The following is a 22,765-nucleotide window of genomic DNA, read 5'->3' on the forward strand; positions in this document are numbered from 1 at the left end:
TCGTTCTAGCATCATGCACTAGTAATGATTATACTAGGATGAGCCAGTGAATCAACTGGCCATAAGTTGCGTTGTTAGCATCACTTAGGTAGTGCTGGGAGTGTGCACATCCCTACCACCATAAAATCACTCACAACTGAAAGACGAGTGAGTTTGGCACACAGCCAACAGCTATTTTTATTATCTTTTTGGTTAGCTCACTTTTTGATTTTTAATATTAAGCTAATAAAAGTTACATTTTAACATAAATATGTCTGGGTCAAGCTAGGAAGTTGGCCTACTTAGGCTGTTTTATGAGTTTTCTTCCTGCATCCACACTATGTTACAAATACATATTCTTGTCCGCAAAACAGCTGGACATACAGATGTGGACAGCACGCAGTGTGCTATCCACATGTTTTGAGGCCCCATTGAAATTAATGGGTCTCAATCCGATCCGCAAATAATACAGTTCAAATGCGGACTGAAAATATGGTTGTGTGCATGGGGCCTTAATGATACATTGTAGGATTGGGCCCAGTCATCAGTCGGGTGCCACATGGGTCAGTATTGGGCTATCCTTTTTTAAATATGTTTATAAGGGGACATTAACACAACCGTATGTATTTTGCAGTCCGCAAAATGTGAATCCACAAACTACAGATGACGTATGTGTGACGTCTGTGTTGCATCCATTTCTTTGTAGACCCTTTAACTTCAATTGGTCCGCGTTCCGGATTTGCAGCCAAGAATAGGACATGTTCTTTTATTTGCAGAATGGACATACGGATGCGTAACGCACACTGATGTCTTCCATGCACTTTTAGCATCCGTATATCTGTTCCACAAAAGAAAGAACATCTTCTATTTTTGGCTGCAAAATGCGGTTCATGGAGCCATTGAAGTCAATGGGTCAGCAGATAAAAACAGATTCAACAAGGATGTCACATGGATGTCATCTGTATTTTGTTGATCCGTATTTTGAGCGCCTTGTATGAAGGCTTTGTAGAGGATTTAGAGATTAAAATGTCAGTATTTGCAGAGGAAGATAATGTTACAGAGGGATTTGGGGAAGCTGGAGTCTTGGATAGAGAAATGGCAAATGAAATTCAATGTGAATATGCACTTGTACTTACAAAGCAAAATGAACAGTTATGTAATAACTTGGGGATATTGGTGGACAGTATACTTCACTTTAGCAAGCAGCTGCCACTAGAGATGGGCCAAGTTACCAAAAATTCACTTCGGCTGCTTCGCCAAAGTTCACAAAGAAATTCGATTAGTTACAAAGTACTTTGTCATGAATCGCATTCCATTGTATATAGCAAGCGCAATGACAGGGAATGGTGATCATGCCGCCTCCCGTCATTGAACCCCCCAAATGTTGTGTGCAACGTTGATTGCAGCATCTGACAGTAACATTGAGGCCTTTTAGGGGTTAGAAACAAAAAAAAAACCATACTCATCTCATCCACTTGCACACAGACAGGCCGTCGCAGCCATCTTGATTGAAGAAGCGTGCCAAGTCTCGTGCTCGCTGACGTAATGACTTCACTGAGCACATCACTGCATACGGCCAGCATGATGAGATGGTGCTGTCACACATTAGCGCACACAAGATTTGCCACCTTTTCTTCTATCTAGATGGCCGCAATGACCTCTCCGCGAGCAAATGGACGAGGTATGTTTTTTTTTGTTTGTTTTACCGCCATTTCAGGAAAAATGGATTCGTTACCATGAAACACCAGGAAATTTGGCTTTGTGGCGAATCAAATTTTTCCGGAAATTTGGATCAAAGTCAATTCGTTTGACTTCGATTCGCTCAACACTAGCTGTCGCCAAGGCGAATAAACATGCTCACGACAGAAACATAGTTTTTCCGGATGCCTCTTAAAATCTGTCGCATCTTCTGCTTTCCACGTGCCGGAGCTAGCATAGATTTTAGTTAGAATTTGCCCTAGTCTTCTAGTACAAATTATTGTAAATTTGTTGGGCCATGCTGGCTCTGCCCCCTTAGGTAAGTTCCGCCAACTTTTTAAAAACTTGGTGATGAACATAAAAGGTCACAAAATTTTACAAAATTTGTAACTTTTGTATGATAGAAAACTACAAGTTTTCTGAATGACTCCCACTGTGTACACTTTTAGGCAGGTGCATACAAGAAGGACATAACATAACCAGAGTACAACAGCTTTGAGTTATTCAGTTTAAGTAAAAATGGTTAAAGGGAGATCTAATTACAATATAAAGCAGTGAACGCACAGCAGATATGGCTCACCCATATAGAAGATCAATTCTGGTGTGCTGAATATTTTCTTGTCAGTGCACAGATAGCTCGGGGACCTACAGGCCAGTTAGCAACTCCAGGATGAGGCCTCATGCACACGACCGTTGTGTGCATCCGTGCACACGACTGTTGTGTGCATCCGTGGCCGTTGTGCCGTTTTCCGTGTTTTTCTGCGGACCCATTGACTTTCAATGGGTCCGTTGAAAACTCGGAAAATGCACCGTTGTTCATCCACGGCCGTGATCCGTGTTTCCTGTCCATTAAAAAAATATGATCTGTCCTATTTTTTTGACGGACAACGGTTCACAGACCCATTCAAGTCAATAAGTCCGTGAAAAAACACGGATGCACACAAGATTGGCATCCGCGTCTGTGGTCCGTGGCCGTAGGCTACTTTCACACAGACGGATCCGCTGATCCGTCTGCATAAAAGCTTTTCGTGAAAACTCAGATCCGACAGTATATTTTAACACAGAGGCATTCCCATAGTGATGGGGACGCTTCTAGTTAGAATATACTTTGAACTGTGTACCCCCCTCCCTCCCCAGTTTTAAATTCATTGGTGGCCAGTGCGGCCCCCCCTCCCTCCCCTGTAGTACTGTACATTCATTGGTGGCCAGTGGGCCCCCCCTCCCTCCCCCTCCTAATTAAAATCTCCCCCCCTATCATTGGTGGCAGCGGAGAGTTCCGATCGGAGTCCCAGTTTAATCGCTGGGGCTCCGATCGGTAACCATGGCAACCAGGACGCTACTGCAGTCCTGGTTGCCATGGCTACTTAGCAATTTTTAGAAGCATTATACTTACCTGCGATGTCTGTGTCCGGCCGGGCGCTCCTCCTACTGGTAAGTGACAGGTCTGAGCTATAAGCAATGCGCCGCACAGACCTTTCACTTACCAGTAGGAGGAGCGCCCGGCCGGTCACAGACATCGCAGCTCGCAGGTAAGTATAATGCTTCTAAAAATTGCTAAGTAACCATGGCAACCAGGACTGCAGTAGCGTCCTGGTTGCCATGGTTACCGATCGAAGCCCCAGCGATTAAACTGGGACTCCGATCGGAACTCTCCGCTGCCACCAATGATAGGGGGGGAGATTTTAATTAGGAGGGGGAGGGAGGGGGGGGCCCACTGGCCACCAATGAATCTACAGTACTACAGGGGAGGGAGGGGGGGCCCATTGGCCACCAATGAATCTACAGTACTACAGGGGAGGGAGGGGGGGCCCACTGGCCACCAATGAATCTACAGTACTACAGGGGAGGGAGGGGGGGCCCACTGGCCACCAATGAATCTACAGTAATACAGGGGAGGGAGGGGGGGCCCACCGGCCACCAATGAATTTAAAACTGAGGAGGGAGGGGGGGTGCCCCCTCCTGCCTGGCAGCACCTGATCTCATACAGGGGGCTATGATACGCACAATTAACCCCTCAGGACCTGAGGGGTTAATTGTGCATATCATAGCCCCCTGTAAGAGATCGGGTGCTGCCAGGCAGCAGGGGGCAGTCATGTACACAGTTCAAAGTATATTCTAACTTGAAGCGTCCCCATCACTATGGGAACGCCTCTGTGTTAGAATCTACTGTCGGATATGAGTTTTCACGATCTAACTCAAATCCGATGGTATATTCTAACATAGAGGCGTTCCCATGGTGATGGGGATGCTTCAAGTTAAAATATACCATCGGATTGGAGAAAACTCAGATCCGATGGTATAATAGGGACTCCTGACTTTACATTGAAAGTCAATGGGGGACGGTTCCGTTTGCAATTGCACCATATTGTGTCAACGTCAAACGGATCCGTCCCCATTGACTTGCATTGTAATTCAGGACGGATCCGTTTGGCTCCGCACGGCCAGGTGGACACCAAAACGACTTTTTTTTCATGTCCGTGGATCCTCCAAAAATCAAGGAAGACCCACGGACGAAAAAAACGGTCAAGGATCACGGACCTACAGACCCCGTTTTTGCGGACCTTAAAAAAAAACGGTCGTGTGCATGAGGCCTAACATGTAGAATCCAGCACTGGAGATTAAAACTGGTATCTTTATTTCTAAATGTTAAAAATATATTTATGGTGGAAGTTTAATCCTTAAATATGGTGCCCACTCATGAGTGCAGCGAGCACAACAGCCACTGGGATTCTGCTGTTTTAAACAGCAGACACCCAGGCTAATGTCTGTGATCAGAGATAACATCGATTGCAGACATTTAACCCCCCCAGATGCTGTGGTCAATTGTGATCATGGCAGCTGAGGCGGCATTCCCATTGGAGCGCTGCGCTCAAGGGGCCCAAACGCTTTCCTCAAGCTGAGATTGCGGAAGCCATCTGTTGCTGGTGATAGCCTCGAACCTTCTTGAAGCTGTTATGCATACCACAGGTATAGTCCTATGGAGGCTTGCAGGTGGCAGTACTCCATAGGAATTTATTAAATCTCCCATAGGCTGCATTCTTATGGGAGAAGTGATCTAATGATCACATGTTAAAGTCCCCTAGAACAGTGGGGGGAAAAAAGTTTTAAAAAAAGTTGAGAAATACAAAAATTCTAATTACCCCCTTTCCCCATATTAAAATATACTCTCCAAACTGGTATCAATAAAAATTACAGATCGCCATGCAAAAAATAGCCCTCATACAGCTCCATAGACGTAAACTATAAAAAAAACTATTGGGGTCAGATTATGGAGATGCAAAGAAAAAATCTTTTTTTCCAAAGTTTTTTTTTTGTATTAAGACTTTATTTAAAATAATTATTAATTATGTGGTATTGCTGTAATTGTACTGACCCGCAGAAGGAAGCTGACAGGTCAGTTTTACACATAGGATTTTTCCAATTCCATCCCATTTGGATTCTTTTAAGAGGTTCCTGCCCTCAAAAACAAGCCCTCAAACGGCTATGTGAACGGAAAAATAAAGTTATGGCTCTAGGAAAGCTGGAAGTGAAAAAGGAAAATTGCCTGGGACTGACAATGCATTCCAGCGCAGCTTTAAAGGGAATCTGTCAGCATAATCTTTGACATCTGTATATCTGCGCTGCAAATAAAGAGTCCAGATCGCCTCTTCCTGTTAATCTGCTTACAGCACTTAAATCTACATTGAAGTACATAGTCTGAACTGCTGTGCTAACATAAGGCCTCATGCACACGATTGTTGTGTGTTTTGCGGTCCGCAAATTGCGGATCTGCAAAACACGTATTGCGTCCGTGTGCGTTCCGCAATTTGCGGAACAGCACGGACAGCCATTGATATAACTGCCTATTCTTGTCCGCAAAACGGACAAGAATAGGACAGGTTATGTTATTTTTGCGGATCACAGAACGGAGCAACGGATGCGGACAGCACACAGAGTGCTGTCCGCATCTTTTGCGGCCCCTTTGAAGTGAATGGGTCCACAAAAACTGCGGCTCGGATGCAGACCAAAACAACGGTCGTGTGCATGAGGCCTAGTAGAGATGACTTTTTGTGCGCAGGTACATCAGTCCATGTATTTCTGAATGTAGCTATGAATGTGATTCTATATAACTTGCCGCTGGGTGACATTCCTTTTGTGTTTTGTAATGGCGGCCATTAGTGCTTGTCACTCAGTAGCATTCTCTGGCACTGTCCTGTCTGGTATAATTTGCCACCGAGTTCAAGCCATGTGATGTGGTTCCTACTTGTTGTCATCTACTGATTTTAGACCTTTAAAGATGATAAATTAATGAAGTATTTTTATGCACTGCTCCAGACAGGGGATGACATGAGGCAGGACATGCTCGTCCTTCAGCTTGTAGAACTCATGGACAGAATTTGGCTTCATGAGGGATTAGATCTGCGAATGATCACCTACAAGTGTGTGTCCATCGGCCACAAGCAAGGTCAGTGACCATCAGGACTGGTTATACTGGAGGAGGAGTATGAACAGCCACTTATTGACTGGAATGGTCACTGTAGATGAATGGTGACCACAGATGAATAATGAGCACAGAGGGTGGCTTCAAATGATGAGAACAAATTGTTGGTGGCTTCAGATGATTGGTGACCGCAGATGAACGATGAACACAGATGATCGGTGACCTCAGTTGAATGATGACCCCAGCAGAAAATCAGGTGTAGATGATTGCTGACCACAGATGTTTGTTCTTTGAGTAGAGGATGATAGTGACTGTTTCATAAATCACATCCTCTGCTTGGTGAGGAAGGATGATCACTGGTGATAGATGTTATTGCATATGAATGATGACCTCAGAGCAATGGTAACTGATAATCATCATTGGTGGTTGAAAAATGAAAAGAATAAAAATCACTGAAAAATGATTCATACGATCATATGAAAATATATAATATATGGATAATCTTGAGTGGTTTGTAAATGATTTCCAGTGGCTGGTCCACTGATGATGGGTGAGGAATGGTGACCACCACTGATGACAGACGAAAATCATTGCATGTCAAAGGGAGCCTGTCCTGTTGAACATGATGTCTGAGCTGCAGGCAGCATATTATAGAGCAGGAGGAGCTGAGCAGATTGATGTATAGCTTTATGGGAAAAGATTCAGTATAAATTGTGTTTTAGTCGTTTAAATCTCTGCTTATTCTGAACTTTGAAGTCAAAGAGGTGGTCCTATCGGTGACTGTTAGCCTTCCCTCTATGACTGTGTATACAGATATAGCTGTCAATCACTGATAGGACCGCCTCCTTGACTTCAAAGCTCAGAAAGAGCTGAGATTTAAACGACTAAAACACAATTTATACTGAATCTTTTCCCATAAAGCTGTATATCAATCTGCTCAGCTCCTCCTGCTCTATAACATGGTACCTGCAGATTGCACTGCATTTTCAATCAGAATAGTTCCCTCCTAAGCAGGGGTGCACAAGCTGTGGGCCACATGCGGCTCCCAGAAACACAGCTGATTGTGTGATCAGCCTTGATTCTGACTGGAGTGCCGCACTGAGCTGGATTACATCAGTCAGTGACAGCGGAGAAGCTGAGGAGGAGACAGAAGCAGTTTATCAGCACTTTTGCCTTCTCCTAAGATAGGTGGCATAACTCTTAATGAGCGCTATGCAGTTTGGACCCGGCGAACACATGATCACTGGGCGTCTTGGGGGCAGTGGAGTGCGGAGCTGCAGGGTCAGTAGACCCTGATAAGCTCTGCCATGTACAAAGTCCCCACGGGAGGCTGGTCTCCCCTGTAACTGGGCTTACAGTGGAAATAGTGCAAAAAAAGTCTCATTGTCTCCCAAAGGTCTTTCAGCGACCTATTGGAGACAAATTATGTGGAAAAAAATATATTTTAAAAAAGTTAAGAAATGGTTTAAAAAAATTGAAAACACAAAATAAAAACCAATAAAATACAAATAAAGGATAAAAAAAAGTCCTCAATTGGACTTATTATGTTATGTGGCAAAATATATTTTAAAAAAATTATAGAAAATGATAAAAAAATTAATTAAAAAAAAATACAAATAAAAGAAAAAAAAAAGAAACTGGAAAGTGACTTGTATTAACTTTCTCTATATGATAAATGTCATTTGCTGAAGTGACAAAACCCCTTTAATGAAAAGACCAGTTAAGAATGAAGAAACACCTTTGACAGGCAACTCTATGTGATCCAAAATAAGGACTGTATTAGAAGCTTAAAGAGGAAATAAAAGATAGAGAAATTGGCTAGATATAGGATATTATTTTCATGTACTCGGCTTTGAAAGCAGGAGGAAGAGGGAGGCTAACATGTGCGTCCTAGTTTTGCTTCCTTTTCTCTGAAAGACCTAGTGCAATCACTAAAAAAACATCTACCTGAGTAGCCCTATCCTAGCCAACAATAAATGTCGTTAGCTGCTACTGATTATATACACACTGTATCACAAGGAGCATCTAAGAAGTAGCGGTGCAGAGATATACCATATTTTTCGCCCTATAAGACGCACCGGCCCATAAAACACCCCTAGGTTTTAGAGGAGGACAATAAGAAAAAATATTTTTCATTAGACCTCAGGTCAGACCAGCAGTAAGACCCCCAATGTTAATCAGACCTCAGATCACAGCTCCAATCAGATCCCCAATGTTAATAAGACCACAATAAGACCTCAGATAAGACCCACAATCAGACCTCAGCTCACACCCAAAAGTTAATGACCCCCAATCAGAGCTCGGATATGAGCCCCAATATAAATGAGACCTCATTCAGACCTCAGATCAGATCCCCAGTCTCAAACAGCCCCATATGCCTCATTTAATCAGTCCCCACTCTCATATCAGCTCCCATGCCTCTTTTGGGTTGCCCCAGTCTCATATCAGCCCATATGCCTCTTTTTATCAGCTCCCATTACCTCAGATGTGCCCCATGCCTCAGATGACATAAAATAAAATAAAAAACACTTACCTCTCCTGCTCCTGGATGTCGGCTGTGCTGTGAATCTGGCGTGCAGCCTTCACAGCCGAGGACCAGGAAGTGGTGAGTACAGAGCCTTCACCACTTCCCGGTACTCCGGTACTAATGAGCATTTCCATAAAGGAAGCGCTCATTAGTATTTGCCCCATAAGACACAGGGGCATTTTCCCCCCACTTTGGGTGAGGGGTGGGAACGGCGTCTTATGGGGCGAAAAATATGGCGCTACCAGGTATATCTCTGCACCGCTACTTCTTAGACGCTCCTGATAATACAGTGTGTATATAATCAGTAGCAGCTAACGACAATTATTGTTGGCTTATGGGATAGGTCTACTCAGGTAGATGTTTTTTAGTGATTGCACTAGGTCTTTTAGAGGAAAGGAAGCAAAGCTAGGACGCACATATCAGCCTCCCTCTTGCTCCTGCTTTCAAAGCCCAGTACATGGGGCACAGACATTCTCTAATAGACCGGAATAATATCCTGTATCTAGCCAATTTCTCTCTTTTATTTCCTCTTTAAAGGGGTTCTCCAGGAATTAAGAAAATGAAAATACTTAAATATTACTTTATTATAAATATATTCCCAAATACCTTTCATTAGTTATAATGGCTTGTGTTGTCTGGGGAGCAATCATCAGGGGGAATAAAATGGCAAAACCTGTCCTAATCACACAGCAGGACAGGTTACAACACTGAGCTAAAATGCTGCCTCATTCTCCTCTCCTACTTGTCAGAGATTATGATCCTGAATACTGTTTCATATGATCTTCAGTCTCTGTAGAAATGGAGCTCATGAGGAGACATAAAGTACAGAGAGGAGGCGGGGGTGAGGCTAATGAGCAGCAGCACTTGTTTGTAGTCTCCATTACCACAGCCCCACATTACCACAGTCTGTCCTCTCTGTACTTCATGTCTCCTCATGAACTCCATTCCCACAGAGATTCAGCTGAAGATCTTATTAGCTTGAGGCCTCATGCACATGGCCGTTGTTTTGGTCCGCATCCGAGCCGCAGTTTTGGTGGCTCAGATGCGACCTATTCACTTCAATGGGGCCGCAAAAGATGCGGACAGCACTCCGTGTGATGTCCGCATCCATTGCTCCGTTCCGTAGTCCGCAAAAAAAATATAACCTGTCCTATTTTTGTCCGCGCTTTGCGTACAAGAATAGGCAGTTATATTAAAGGCTGTCCGTGCCGTTCCGCAAATTGCGGAACGCACTCGGACGCCATCCGTGTTTTGCGGATCCGCGATTTGCGGACCGCAAAACACAGAACGGTCGTGTGCATGTAGCCTAATTCAGGATCATAATCCCTGACAAGCAGAGCAGAGAGGAGGATGAGACAGCTCTACCTCACTGTTCTGAAGTAACTTGTCCTGGTGTGTGATTAGGACAGGTTTTGTGTGTGGCGGTGGCATTTTATTTCTTCTGATTGCTCCCTAGACAAAACAAGCAATTATAGCTAATCAAAGATGTTTTGGAATATATTTATAATGAAGTAATATTTAAGTAATTACATTTTCTTAATTCCTGGAAAACCCCTTTTAAGCTTGATCCAATACATTCATTATTTTGGATAAGAAGTATCACATAAAGTTACCTGTCAAGGGTGTTTCTTCATTCTTAACTGGTCTTTTCATTAAAGATTTATTATTTTCTTTTTTACCTTCTCTATAGGCAGTGAATAGGACATTTTATGTAGCAGAAATATATGAAAATTAAGTAAAAAAAAAAATAAAAATACATAAACACCCACACCAACCAAAACCGTCCCCATTATCACCCCATTCACATGAAATCATACATATTATATAACAAAAAACCGACACATAGTAGGGAACTAATTATAATAATTTATTTTGGTGTCAGTTTGAATATTTAAAGAATAAGGAGCTATAGTTTGAAAAAAATGACTTTAAAAAAGTTTTCTACAGTTTTCCCCTAAATAAAAGTAAAAATAAATAATAAAACCCTATGTATCACGTAAAAAGTTGTTGCAAAAATTATTTTGATAGTCCAACAAACTAAATTAGAGTCCATACGAAAAGCGAAATCCAGCTCAGTCTCGCAGAGGTAAAATCGATACTTTATTAAAGCGGTATAAAAATACATCCAGGAAAAGCAATCTTAGTCTACGCGTTTCGGGCTACTCAGAATGTAAGCCCTTACTCATGACAAATAAAATTACAACCGTTTGAACCACCACATGCGCTAAGGGTACTTTCACGCTAGCATTTTTCTTTTCCGGTGTGGAGTTCCGTCACAGGAGCTCAATACCGGAAAAAACGGATCAGTTTTATCCTAATGCATTCTGAATGGAGAGCATTCTGTTCAGGATGCATCAGTTCAGTCCCTCTTAAATTTTTTGCCCGGAGAAAATACCGCAGCATGCTGCAGTTTTCTCTCCGGCCAAAAATCCTGAACACTTTCCGGAATGCCGGATCCGGCATTAATTTCCATTAAAATGTATTAGTGCCGGATCTAGCATTAAGTGTTCCGGCAAAACGGATCCAGTTTTCCGGTCTGCGCATGTGCAGACTTTTACAAATGCAAAGATAAATAAATACCGTATCCTTTTTTTCCAGATGACACCAGAGAGACGGATCCGGTATTTCAATGCATTTGTCAGACAGGTCCGCATCCGGATCCGTCTGGCAAATGCCATCTGTTTGCGTCTGTTTAAGCCCCTAATACACTGCATGATATTCAGGACAATTACTGGGAACAAGTCTTTATAGGAGCGCTCATTCCTGATATCTGCCTGTATAATTGTGCCGCCGATCAGCTGATAAATAAGCAATCACTTGTTTGTCAGCTGATTTGCATATTTTATCAGGATGAAAGATGTTCAGTTTATCAGCAACATATCTTCCTGTGTAATCAGGGATGGGCTACCAATAATCAATATAACTAATAAAAGGAGGAATGACTGGTAGCTATCATTCCTCCCCAGTCACTTTGCATTGGCTTGTGTAATAGGCGTTTTTTATTTGCGGCCTCTTGAAATATCGCGATGTGACAATGTGGCCCTCGGACCAAAAAAGGTTGTGCACCCCTGCTCTAAAAGGGCTTTTCACTGGTGACTGATGATCATTGATGGAGCACAGAACTGAGGAGAATTATTATATTAACTGCAGATACTCTTGAGGTGCTGCTAGAATAATCCTTTTGATTGAAGTGATCATGAGTGATGATGCTGACAATGTAGTAGTAGTAGTGGCAGTAGTAGATGAAGATGTATTACTCTTGTATTTATTGCACTCTTTTTTTCAAGGTTTGGTTCATTTGGTTCCAGATTCTATTACTCTGGCCAAAATCCAGAACAAGACCGGCCTGTTAGGACCTTTGAAGGACTCGTCAATGAAGAAGTGGTTCTACAACAACAAGATGGTACTGATTCGACTTCCACCACTTTCCTAACCATCATTTCATTACAATAAGTCAAGGATGAGCAGACGAGGTCTCAATCTTCCTGTGCAATATACTCGCCCCTCCCCACCGCCGTCCGCTGAGGCTTATGATTACATTTCAGATTAAGTTTCTTCTTTGCCCTCTCTCTGTTACCAGAATCCAATTTTCATTTACCAGTCCGTTTGGTTTGTTACAGGTGTTAATCAGCTTTCTCTCTCTCACGTCTTTGTGGTTTTGGCGGCCGAGCGTTAAGACGGTGACTCACAGTAATTATTGTGAGGATTCATGGTCTGAGCTCCATTCATTCTCAGGAACGCAGCTGGTGGAGTTTTGTGGGGTAACTAGAGGCAATATTATGGTGTGCACTTGTATGGCAGCTGCTAATTTACGGTCCGTGTGTCTTCCTTCCCATATATTATCATTGTACTGAGACCCTAACTCCGGATTCTGTCCTGCCCCGGGAATCATTCCTGAATCATCCCTCTGAGCAGTCACTGGAGGGAGGTATAGAGACTATTATAGTACTTGCACATGGGTGGGGTTTGACAAACAGAATTTCTGTGCAGATTTTCGTGCGGATTTCTCAGCGTTTCCTCACCAAAATCCACGTGTTGCTTCTGGATTTTGATGCAGTTTTGCCCCAGTCTCACCCTTTGCAATGCACTAAAAATCCACAGAGACAATTGAAATGTTGCAGATTTCAAAATTCGCACTGCAGGTCAATTTCAGCTGGGAAGAAATATTTAAAGTGTACATGAGATTTGTCAAATCTCTTTCACTTTGCCAATACTTTATTACGCTGTGGGTTTTGCACGCAAAAAAAATGGACGTAATCCGCAACATGTGCAGGTACCCTTTTATGGAACTTAAATAATTCACCACAGATTCCTAGATTCCTGTTCTCCATTACACAGACAGGTACCATCAAGCAAACAATGCGGGCAGTTATATAGGGTGCAGCAGGTATGTAGCTCTGGAAGATGCAGCAGCTGGTATCTATGATGTATAGGTAATCACTATATGTGGGTTCAGTATTAGTTTGTAGGTGGGCACAGTCTGTAGGTAGGTACAGTTTGCAGGCTGGTAGGTGGGCAGTGTCTGCAAGTATGGACAATCTTTAGGTTTATAGGTGGGCACAGTTGGTAGGGGGATAGTGAGTAGTTTTGTAGGACACGGTTGGTTGGTAGGTGGTGTACAATACATTCTTGTATACAGTTCTTCTCACATTTTGGTAACCTTTTCTTGGCTTTCCTCCTCAGGCTTCTGACAACTTCTTGTGCTCCTGTGCTGGTTGGTGCGTCATCACGTTCCTCCTGGGTGTCTGTGACCGTCACAATGACAACATTATGCTTACCAGCTCTGGTCACATGTTTCATATTGACTTTGGGAAGTTTATGGGTAATGCACAGAAGTTTGGAAAAATTAAGAGGTGAGAAGTGAAGTAACACACATAGGCGCCAAGGCTTTTTCAGGAGGACTGAGGAATTGTGGAATAATGGAAATTTAGGAGGTGGAGCAAGCGCCTGGGGACTGGATTCTTATTAGTGCTTAATTAAAATAATCCTAACAATGGCCTTATTGTCCCCTCCGCCCATAGATCAGTGAGTGACTGAGACAGTGACAGAGTCTGAAAAGCTGAAGCTTTCATGCTGTTATATCAGGTCATATGATGAACATATGTCACAAATGTGATGTTGGTGTCACTTGATCTCTGGGGGGTTGGGGTATTCCTTGAGAGGGTGATAACTGTCAACGAAGGTAAAAAAAAACCTAGACATGAGGTCCCCTACATATGCCCCTGCCTGATCTGCTTTCTAATGAACACTCAGTTATATAATTGTATAAGTTGTGTAGCATTTTATCTGACAAACTCACATTGACTATGATAAAGGGGTTAAGGGGGGAGAGCTTTGAGCTGAGAACCCCCCCCCCCCCCCCCCCCAGCTTTAATCTACATACAGGGAGAATGGGCAATTAGCTGCTTAACTGAGAAACGTCATCTGCAATTTGTGTTAGACGAGGCGAGGGAAGGCGACGAAAGTGCTAATGACTCTGGGGAGTATATTAATGGGAGCAGCAAATTAGAAGAAAGAGACACTTGATGATCAATGTGACCAGTGCTTGACGCCAGGTGGACATCCCATCAGGGTGCAGTATCCTTGACTGGGATGTCCTCATGGCAACAGGCATCAATCACATCAATCATCAGACATGGAGGTAGGTAGTGCAGCATACACAGAGTACTGTATGGCAGATAATGCAAGACTGCGCAGGATGGATAGGCAGCCTACAGTACAAAAGATATACAAGAATATACGGCATTGTCAGGCGGTGGCGGCCAGGCAGTCTACTGTACAGCAGAAAATACAAGCCTGTGCAGCATGGAGAGGCAGTCTACTGTACAGCAGAAAATACAAGCCTGTGCAGCATGGAGAGGCAGTCTACTGTACAGCAGAAAATACAAGCCTGTGCAGCATGGAGAGGCAGTCTACTGTACAGCAGAAAATACAAGCCTGTGCAGCATGGGGAGGCAGTCTACTGTACAGCAGAAAATACAAGCCTGTGCAGCATGGAGAGGCAGCCTACTGTACAGCAGAAAATACAAGCCTGTGCAGCATGGAGAGGCAGCCTACAGTATTGCAGATAATAAAAGCTGGTTCAAAATAGAGACGCAGTGTATTTTACAGCAGACAGAACTGCTGCATGTAACAAAGTAGTGGTCACCTGCAGAGAAGATCCACTGGTTGCTAGGCAACCTAGAGCTCCACAGGCTGCCAAATAAAAACGAGTGAAAAATGATGTCATATTAGTGATATCTTATTCCTCTGTGCTGTTCTGGGGAGTCTTTGCTCCATATCTCTATAGATTACCATAGCAGCTGCGGAGCTAAACTTGTGCTCGTTTCCTATCATATTATTGCTTGAATACTCAGCTCATTATTTATTAATAATTTATGGTACTAGCTAGGCAGTTTTCATAACCCACAAATCCTGGCTCTGCAGTATTAACTGTTACTAATTATGGTTATCTTTTCATTCCAGAGATAGGGCGCCATTCATATTCACCACAGAGATGGAGTCTTTCATCACTGAAGAAGGTAAACGACCAGAACGCGCTCAGGAGTTTGCGGAGCTCTGCTGCTGTGCATACAACATTATCCGGAGATACAGTTACCTGATTATCACCCTGCTGGAGCTGGTGAGTGATGCCCAGGGGCCCAGACTGCACATCTCTCACTACAAACCTCTCATCGTAGATGTCACACAAGGTCCTCGATTGTTATGTAGATGCAATGTTCCTGGCAGTGTTACATGGTACTTTCTGAGTTCACGTGTTACATGGAGCCACAACAGAGTCCCAAATGACATGTCACCATTACAGCATGGTTAGGAATTTTCTGGAGCATGAAGAACTTGCAAGGTTCCTGTAGGGGCCCAATCACCAATTACAGAGTGTACACAGCCTGATTACAATGCATTCAGAAAGTCTTCAGACTCTTTCACTTTTTTATCAAAAATTTTAAAAAATTATGTTTTCCCCCATCATTGTGCACTCAGCACCCTGTAATGAGAAAGCAAAAATTTATAAAAATTTATAAAAAGGGAAAGCTAAAATTTTGTCATGGACATAAGTATTCAGACCCTTTGCTATGACACTTGAAATTTAGCTCTGGGGGGCTCCCATTTCTCTTAATCATCTATGAGATGTTTCTACACCTTGATTGGAGTCTACCTGTGGTAAATTCAGCTAAGTAATCGTGGGAGAAGGGCATTGGTGAGGTGACCAATAACCCAATGGTCATTCTGGCTGAGCTCCAAGGATCCTGTGTGCAGATGGGAGAAATGTCAACTGTCACTGCAGCACTCTACCATTCTGGGATTTATGGCAGTGTGGCCAGAAAGAAGCCTCTCCTCAGTGAAAGAAACATCAAAGCCTGCATGGAGTATGCAAAAAAAAGCACCTAAAGGGCTGTGCTGGGTGTGTTGGGGCAGCTGTCATGTGTATAGATGTACACTGACTATAACAGCTATAACAGAGTCTACAGTAGAAGTCTCATATTTTTTCAGTCAGTAGCTATGCAGCTCTTATAGCTGCGTGGGTAAGTGCCTTGCCTCTGATACAGAAGGTTGTGGGTTCGAGTCCCAGCAGAAACTTTTCTGAAATAAGGCTAAATTAGAATACACAGGCACTGACTCCATATATGGACATACAGGCCGGAAGAGGCCTGCAGCGCATAACTGACATGGAGGTAAGTATAAGTGTTTTTTTTTAAACACATGGGGGGAGCGGGAGACACTTTGATACTGGCACATGGGGAGGGGGACTGGCACATGGGGGGGGTTGGAACTATGATACTGGCACATGGGGGGGAAGGAGAGAGGCACTTGATACTGGCACATGGGGAGTTGGTACTATAATACTGGCACATGAGGGGGTGGTTGGGAAGGAGAGAGGCACTTGATACTGGAACATTGGGAGGGGGGAGATAGCACTATGATACTGGCACATATGGGGGGGAAGGAAAGAGGTACTTAATACTGGCACATTGGGGGGGGTGGCACTATGATACTGGCAAATGGGAGGTGGGTGGGAAGGAGAGAGGCACTTGATACTGGCACTTTTGGGGCGGAGATGGCACTATGATACTGGGACATGGGGGGGCTGGAGAGGCACTTGATACTGGCATGTTTGGGGGGGAGATGGCACTATGATACTGGGACATGGGGGGGTTTGGCACTTGATACTGGCACATGGGGGGGCACTATGATACTGGCACATGGGGGGTGGGAAGGAGAGAGGCACTTGATACTGGCACTTTTGGGGGGGGCGAGATGGCACTATGATACTGGGACATGGGGGGAGGAGAGAGGCACTTGATACTGGCACATGGGGGGGTTTGGCACTTGATACTGGCACATGGGGGGGTTTGGCACTATGATACTGGCACATGGGGGGTGGGAAGGAGAGAGGCACTTGATACTGGCACATTGGGGAGGAGATGGCACTATGATACTGGCACATTGGGGGGAGAGATGGCACTATGATACTGGCACTTTGGGGGGGGGCAAGATGGCATTATGATACTGGGACATGTGGGGGGGAGGGGGGAGGCACTTGATACTGGCACATGATGGAGGGGCATCTATGGGGACACTTACTGCCACATTATTGGGGGGCATTATGGGGGTCCCTTTTTACTGGCACATTATAAGGCCCTTAATCATACCCAGTGTCACCCATAGCCAGTCTCCTGCCCCCCTTAATCATACCCTGTCACCTTTGCCCATCCCCCTGCCCCCCTTAATCATACCCAGTGTCACCCTTATCCAGTCCCCTGCCCCCTTAATCATACCCAGTGTCTGTCACCCTTAATTTAAGGGGGCAGGGTCTAATTGAGGGGGCAGGGGACTGGTTAAGGGTGACACTGGGTATGATTAAGAAGGGCAGGGGACTGGGTAAAGGTGACAGGGTATGATTAAGGGGGGCAGGGGACTGGGCAAAGGTGACAGGGTATGATTAGGCGGGGCAGGAGACTGGCTATGGGTGACACTGGGTATGATTGTACTTGTTTACACTTGCACTTAAATTATCTGTAATAAAAAAAACTGTTTGTTACAAAAATTGTTTTCCTCTTTGTGTATGTTTAGGTGAAGGGGGGGGGGGGGGCACAAGATTAGCTCGCACAGGGCGCCTGAACACCTAAGGCCAGCCCTGTCTACAGTGAAGCATGGTGGTGGCAGTATCATGCTGTGGTGTGTTTTTTAGCGACTGGGACAGGCAGACTGGTCATTGTTGAGGGAAAGCTGAATGGAGCAAAGTACTGAGATATTTTTAATGTAAACCTGATCCAAAGTGCTTTGGACCTCAGACTAGGCCGAGGGTTCACCTTCCAGCAAGTTAATGACTCGAAGCACACAACAAAGACAACACATGAGTGGCTTTGGGACAACTCTGTGAATGTCCTTGAGTGGTCCAGCCAGAGCCCTGCCTTGAACCCAATTAAACATCTCTGGAAAGACCTGAAAATGGCTGTCCACCAAATCTCCCCATCCAACCTGACAGAACTTGGGAGGATCTGCAGAGAAGAATGGCAGAAAATCCCCAAATTGTAATTGTTGCTTAAGGTGTTTCAACTGCAGCAATGGCCGGACTGGGGGGGGGGGGGGGGGGTGGAGCCCCCTTTAGGGGAGGCCTCCATGACGGGGGTTTGGTTTAGTGAGCTAGAGGGGAGGGGGGGTCGGAATAGGGTAGTGGGAGGGCTATAGGTAGGGATTGAGGATAGGATAGGTTAGTTTGAGCTGGGGGGTGGAGTTAAGGGGTTAAATAGGGTGAGAGGAAGAAGGCAGGGTGCCATTTTAGGTAGAGAGGAGAAGCTCCCGCCCACCCGTCCCTTTTGGTTGGAGTACTTCGGGGATCGGGGTTAGGTTGGCGGAAGGGTCTTGTGAGGAGGGTCATGTCACGGCGGCTTGTGGCGGTGGGGGGGGTCCTTGGAGTTGGTCATGGTGGAAGCTGAGGACAATTGGGGGGGCCCCACGGTTGGGGCTGGACTCCCAGGTGGACCGAGAGGTTGTGGTGAATCGAGGGGGGGTCGTTCGGTGGTGCCTTTGAGCTGGGCGTTACGGCTGGAGGCAAGAATGGCTCACCCTGGTTCGGCAGGTCGATGTTTGGGGCTTCAAGGACCTCCCCCCATTGGGGGGTATACAGTATTATGTATGTTATGTTGTATTTGTTATTTAATAAACGGATGCTGTGGCCATTACATTTCCAGCTGGTGGTCCGTGTTTTATTGGTTATGGGGCTCAATGGTGGGGAAGTGTAATGGTGGAATAAAAGGGGGGTTGTTAGAAGTGGGCTATTAAGGTGAATGGAGGTGGTGAACGGGAAATAACCAATACCCTCGTCATGAGTAAAGGGTCTGAATACTTATGTGAATGTAATATTTTATTGCTTTTTAATAAATTAGCACATTTTGAACATTCTGATTTCACTTTGCCATTATGGAGTATTGAGTGCAGAATGATGAGGAAAAACTGGATTTAAAAAATAATAATTAGCACAAGGCTGCAACATTACAAAATGTGAAAAATAAAGGGATCTGAAGAATTTTCAAATGCATTGTACACTCCACAGTATGTTGGAAAAATAACACCTCCCCTCCAAAACACACAGTTCCTCCATCTCCCAAGACTCCTCTATTCATCCTAAGCCTCCTGATTTTTTAATCAACTGACGGAACTACAATGAAGACTGACATACAGGCAAAGCTGTAGGAGAGAGAGCCAAAGAATATATACAGTATATGACAGTGCTATTTAATAGGCCATTCAGGGTGCATGGGAAGTTCAGTGACAAGTCCTTCTCAACCCTGTAGTGGCAACCATCAGTGGTTGTCATCCAACATCCATTCAGATATAACACGGCTCAGAGGCTGAGAGTTCACAACCTCCATTATCTTGGCAGATGCTGCAGGGCGGCCTACCGGAGCTGTGCACGGTGGAAGATCTGAAGTATGTCCACAATAAACTGCGCCCGTATGACTCTGATGTAGAAGCAGCCAATTATTTTACCAGGTAATGTCCCAAGGCAAAGTGTGATCTATTCCTCCCATATCATCTAGGAAAGCTTGGTGACAACAATATGGTCACCATTACAGTCCCTAGTGTGACCATAGCTGAGGACATTGTGATTCATTCTGCAGCAAAATCAAGGAGAGTCTGGAGAGTCCATCGGTGAAGCTGAACTTCCTGATCCATGCATTTGCGAACATGACGCCGTCCGATCTAAGCAGAATGAGCGAAGAGATGACCCCATCCCTCACCAAGTTTATCAAGAGAGCAGCAGTGAAGGGAATGCAGAAGGTGCAAAGGGCGGTGAGTGCTCCGCAGATGGTTATAATATTCATCATTGACTCCCATGCCATGAAGTGGTTCAGTGTGAACATTGTGTGAGGTCCAGATCTCAGGTTGTGGTCACATGGTGTTGTTGTTCATTGCACTGGCTGTTATAGCTCATTTGTAATTTATTGACACAATCAGATAACATAAATTATGACACAAGGTACCAAGGTAAAGGAGGGTGGGACGCCCCATGTGAAGGGATCATGAACAACCACCCTCACATATACCCAACTAACAAGGAAAGGGGGGTCACAGCCCTGGGTATGGAGCCACATAGATTTGGGAAAGTTGTAAGCTTGCCGTATATGTACTATTATCATGATTGATATATTGATTCTATGCATTTATTTATGCATGACACTCAGGCCCGTCGCTAATAGACAGGCAAAACAAACAATTGCTTGGGGCCCCGAGCTGGTTGGGGCCCCGAGCTGGCCAAGCAGAGTAACTCAGAAGATCCAATGGTATAAAATATTCTAACCCCCAGGCGTTCCCATGGTGACGGGGACGCTTGCCTGGTTAGAATATACCATCGGATCTGAGTTTTTCGAGCTCAGTGAGATCGTAAAAAACTCAAATCCGATGGTATATTCTAACCCCCAAGCGTTCCCATGGTGACAGGGACGCTTGCCTGGGGGTTAGAATATACAGGGCCCCGACTACTTTAACTTTAATCATTGCTCATTGGCATTGCTGAGTGAGCTGTTTACTTGGATTATTTCGGATATCTCTTACTTTGTCTTAGCTCCGGACTCCGGTAATAGCAGGCAGTGTGGGGGGCGGCGCTCACTCACTGTCACTGACGTCACGCGCCTGCTCCTCCCACTAGGCGGCGCAGGCGCGTGACGTCAGTGAGTGAGCGCCGCCCCCCGCTCTGCCTGCTGTTGTTACCGGAGCTAAGACAAAGTAAGAGTCAGAGACCAGAGTCAGAGATATCCAAACAATCCTAGTAAAGAGCTCAGTAATGACTTGAGCAATGATTAAAGTAGCTACTGATTCGTTTATAAATATACTGCTGTGCTGTGAGCGTCGGGGAGGGGGATCTGTGGATGGCACTGTAGGGGGATCTGTGGATGGCAGTGCCATCCACAGATCCCCCTACAGTGCCATCCACAGATCCCCCCTCCCCTAAACAGTGCCATCCACACAGATCTCCCCCCTAAACAGCGCCATCCACAGATCCCCCTACAGTGCCATCCACAGATCCCCCCTCCCCTAAACAGTGCCATCATGATGATCATGGCACTGTTTAGGGGAGGGGGGATCTGTGGATGGCACTGTTTAGGGGGGGATCTGTGTATGGCAGTGCCATCCACAGATCCCCCTACAGTGCCATCCACAGATCCCCCCTCCCCTAAACAGTGCCATCCACACAGATATCCCCCCTAAACAGTGCCATCCACAGATCCCCCTACAGTGCCATCCACAGATCCCCCTACAGTGCCATCCACAGATCTCCCCTTAAACAGTGCCATCCACAGATCTCCCCCCTAAACAGTGCCATCCACAGATCTCCCCCCTAAACAGTGCCATCCACAGCCCCCCCCCCCCCCTCCCCTAAACAGTGCCATCATGGCACTGTTTAGGGGAGGGGGATCTGTGGATGGCACTGTTTAGGGGGGAGATCTGTGGATGGCACTGTTTAGGGGGGAGATCTGTGGATGGCACTGTTTAGGGGGAGATCTGTGGATGGCACTGTTTAGGGGGGAGATCTGTGGATGGCACTGTTTAGGGGGGAGATCTGTGGATGGCACTGTTTAGGGGGAGATCTGTGGATGGCACTGTTTAGGGGGGAGATCTGTGGATGGCACTGTTTAGGGGGGAGACCTGTGTGGATGGCACTGTTCAAATTTCATGCACATTAAATGCAACAGCAGTATTTGCACTGTAAACCTCCTTTTTTATTTTATATAAAGTGTGGGTGAACTTAAACTGTATGGCTATACTGTGGTTCCTGTAGGCTTTGCGTGCGTAAGGTGTGGAGGGGGGGGGGGGGGGGGGCCCCCCTGTCTATTTTGCTTGGGGCCCCCAAATTCCTTCAAACGGCCCTGATGACACTGTAATAATGGTATGGGAGAGCACCTTTCCTTGTAGATATTATTTATTTATCTAGTAGAGGTTGATGGCCTCTCATTAGTGCACAATCATGTCGCATGTATTTACTTTGCATTCACACAATCATGTATATCCACATGCATTAATATCACAGTTTTATTTTTATGTCTATGATTCTATACATATTCAGGGTCAATTCTCCACCAACGGTACAGGTCATTGGAATCATGGTCGTTTATAACCACCTAATAAGGTGTGATTCAATGGATTAATTTGCCTGTTGAATACTGTACCGTTGTATTTGTATATGTATTATTGTTCCTTAGCCCATACCAACATGGGGAATATATTGGGACTCAGTTTCCATATGCATTTGTAATGGATAGATATAATAGATCTCTAATTGGTTACTCTGCGCTTTTGGCATTGTTATATCCACCTAATGTTGCTTTGGTATGCCGGACCACTGGGCAAACACTCCTAATTACATTGCGATCTGCTTTTCTCCAAGTTCCACCTCCACCTGGCATATGTGTATCGCACCAGTGCGCTGTGGGGCGGTATTGTGGTGGCGCTCCTTTACCTGGTCCTTCGTGAGCCGGCTGACGCGCGCCTCCGGGTCATGTGATCGGACGGGAGGAGGTTGTGGCTGTGCGCTGTCAGTGCGGTTCCCTCCCCCTGGCTGGTCATGTGATCCGGTGGGCTTGCCTCGCCTGGCTTTTGGTACTCGGTGGCGCGCCTCTATGATGTCATGCTCCACATCA

At 45.1% G+C, this 22,765-nt stretch overlaps 1 protein-coding gene across 5 annotated transcripts in view; it reads left to right on the top strand.

Annotated features, from left to right (window-relative positions):
• The window catches only part of PIK3C2G (phosphatidylinositol-4-phosphate 3-kinase catalytic subunit type 2 gamma), a 145,320-nt gene that overhangs the window by 114,879 nt on the left and 7,676 nt on the right, over nucleotides 1-22,765 (top strand). For all 5 annotated transcript variants that reach the window (XM_040435314.1, XM_040435305.1, XM_040435298.1 and 2 more), the window contains 6 exons: nucleotides 5,992-6,121; nucleotides 11,912-12,027; nucleotides 13,308-13,477; nucleotides 15,090-15,246; nucleotides 19,510-19,619; nucleotides 19,748-19,919. In XM_040435314.1, the coding sequence (XP_040291248.1) occupies nucleotides 5,992-6,121; nucleotides 11,912-12,027; nucleotides 13,308-13,477; nucleotides 15,090-15,246; nucleotides 19,510-19,619; nucleotides 19,748-19,919 (855 nt within the window). The remainder of the gene's footprint in view (nucleotides 1-5,991; nucleotides 6,122-11,911; nucleotides 12,028-13,307; nucleotides 13,478-15,089; nucleotides 15,247-19,509; nucleotides 19,620-19,747; nucleotides 19,920-22,765) is intronic.

The sequence above is a fragment of the Bufo bufo genome, chromosome 1 (genome assembly GCF_905171765.1).
Source record: "Bufo bufo chromosome 1, aBufBuf1.1, whole genome shotgun sequence".
Lineage (NCBI taxonomy): Eukaryota > Metazoa > Chordata > Amphibia > Anura > Bufonidae > Bufo > Bufo bufo.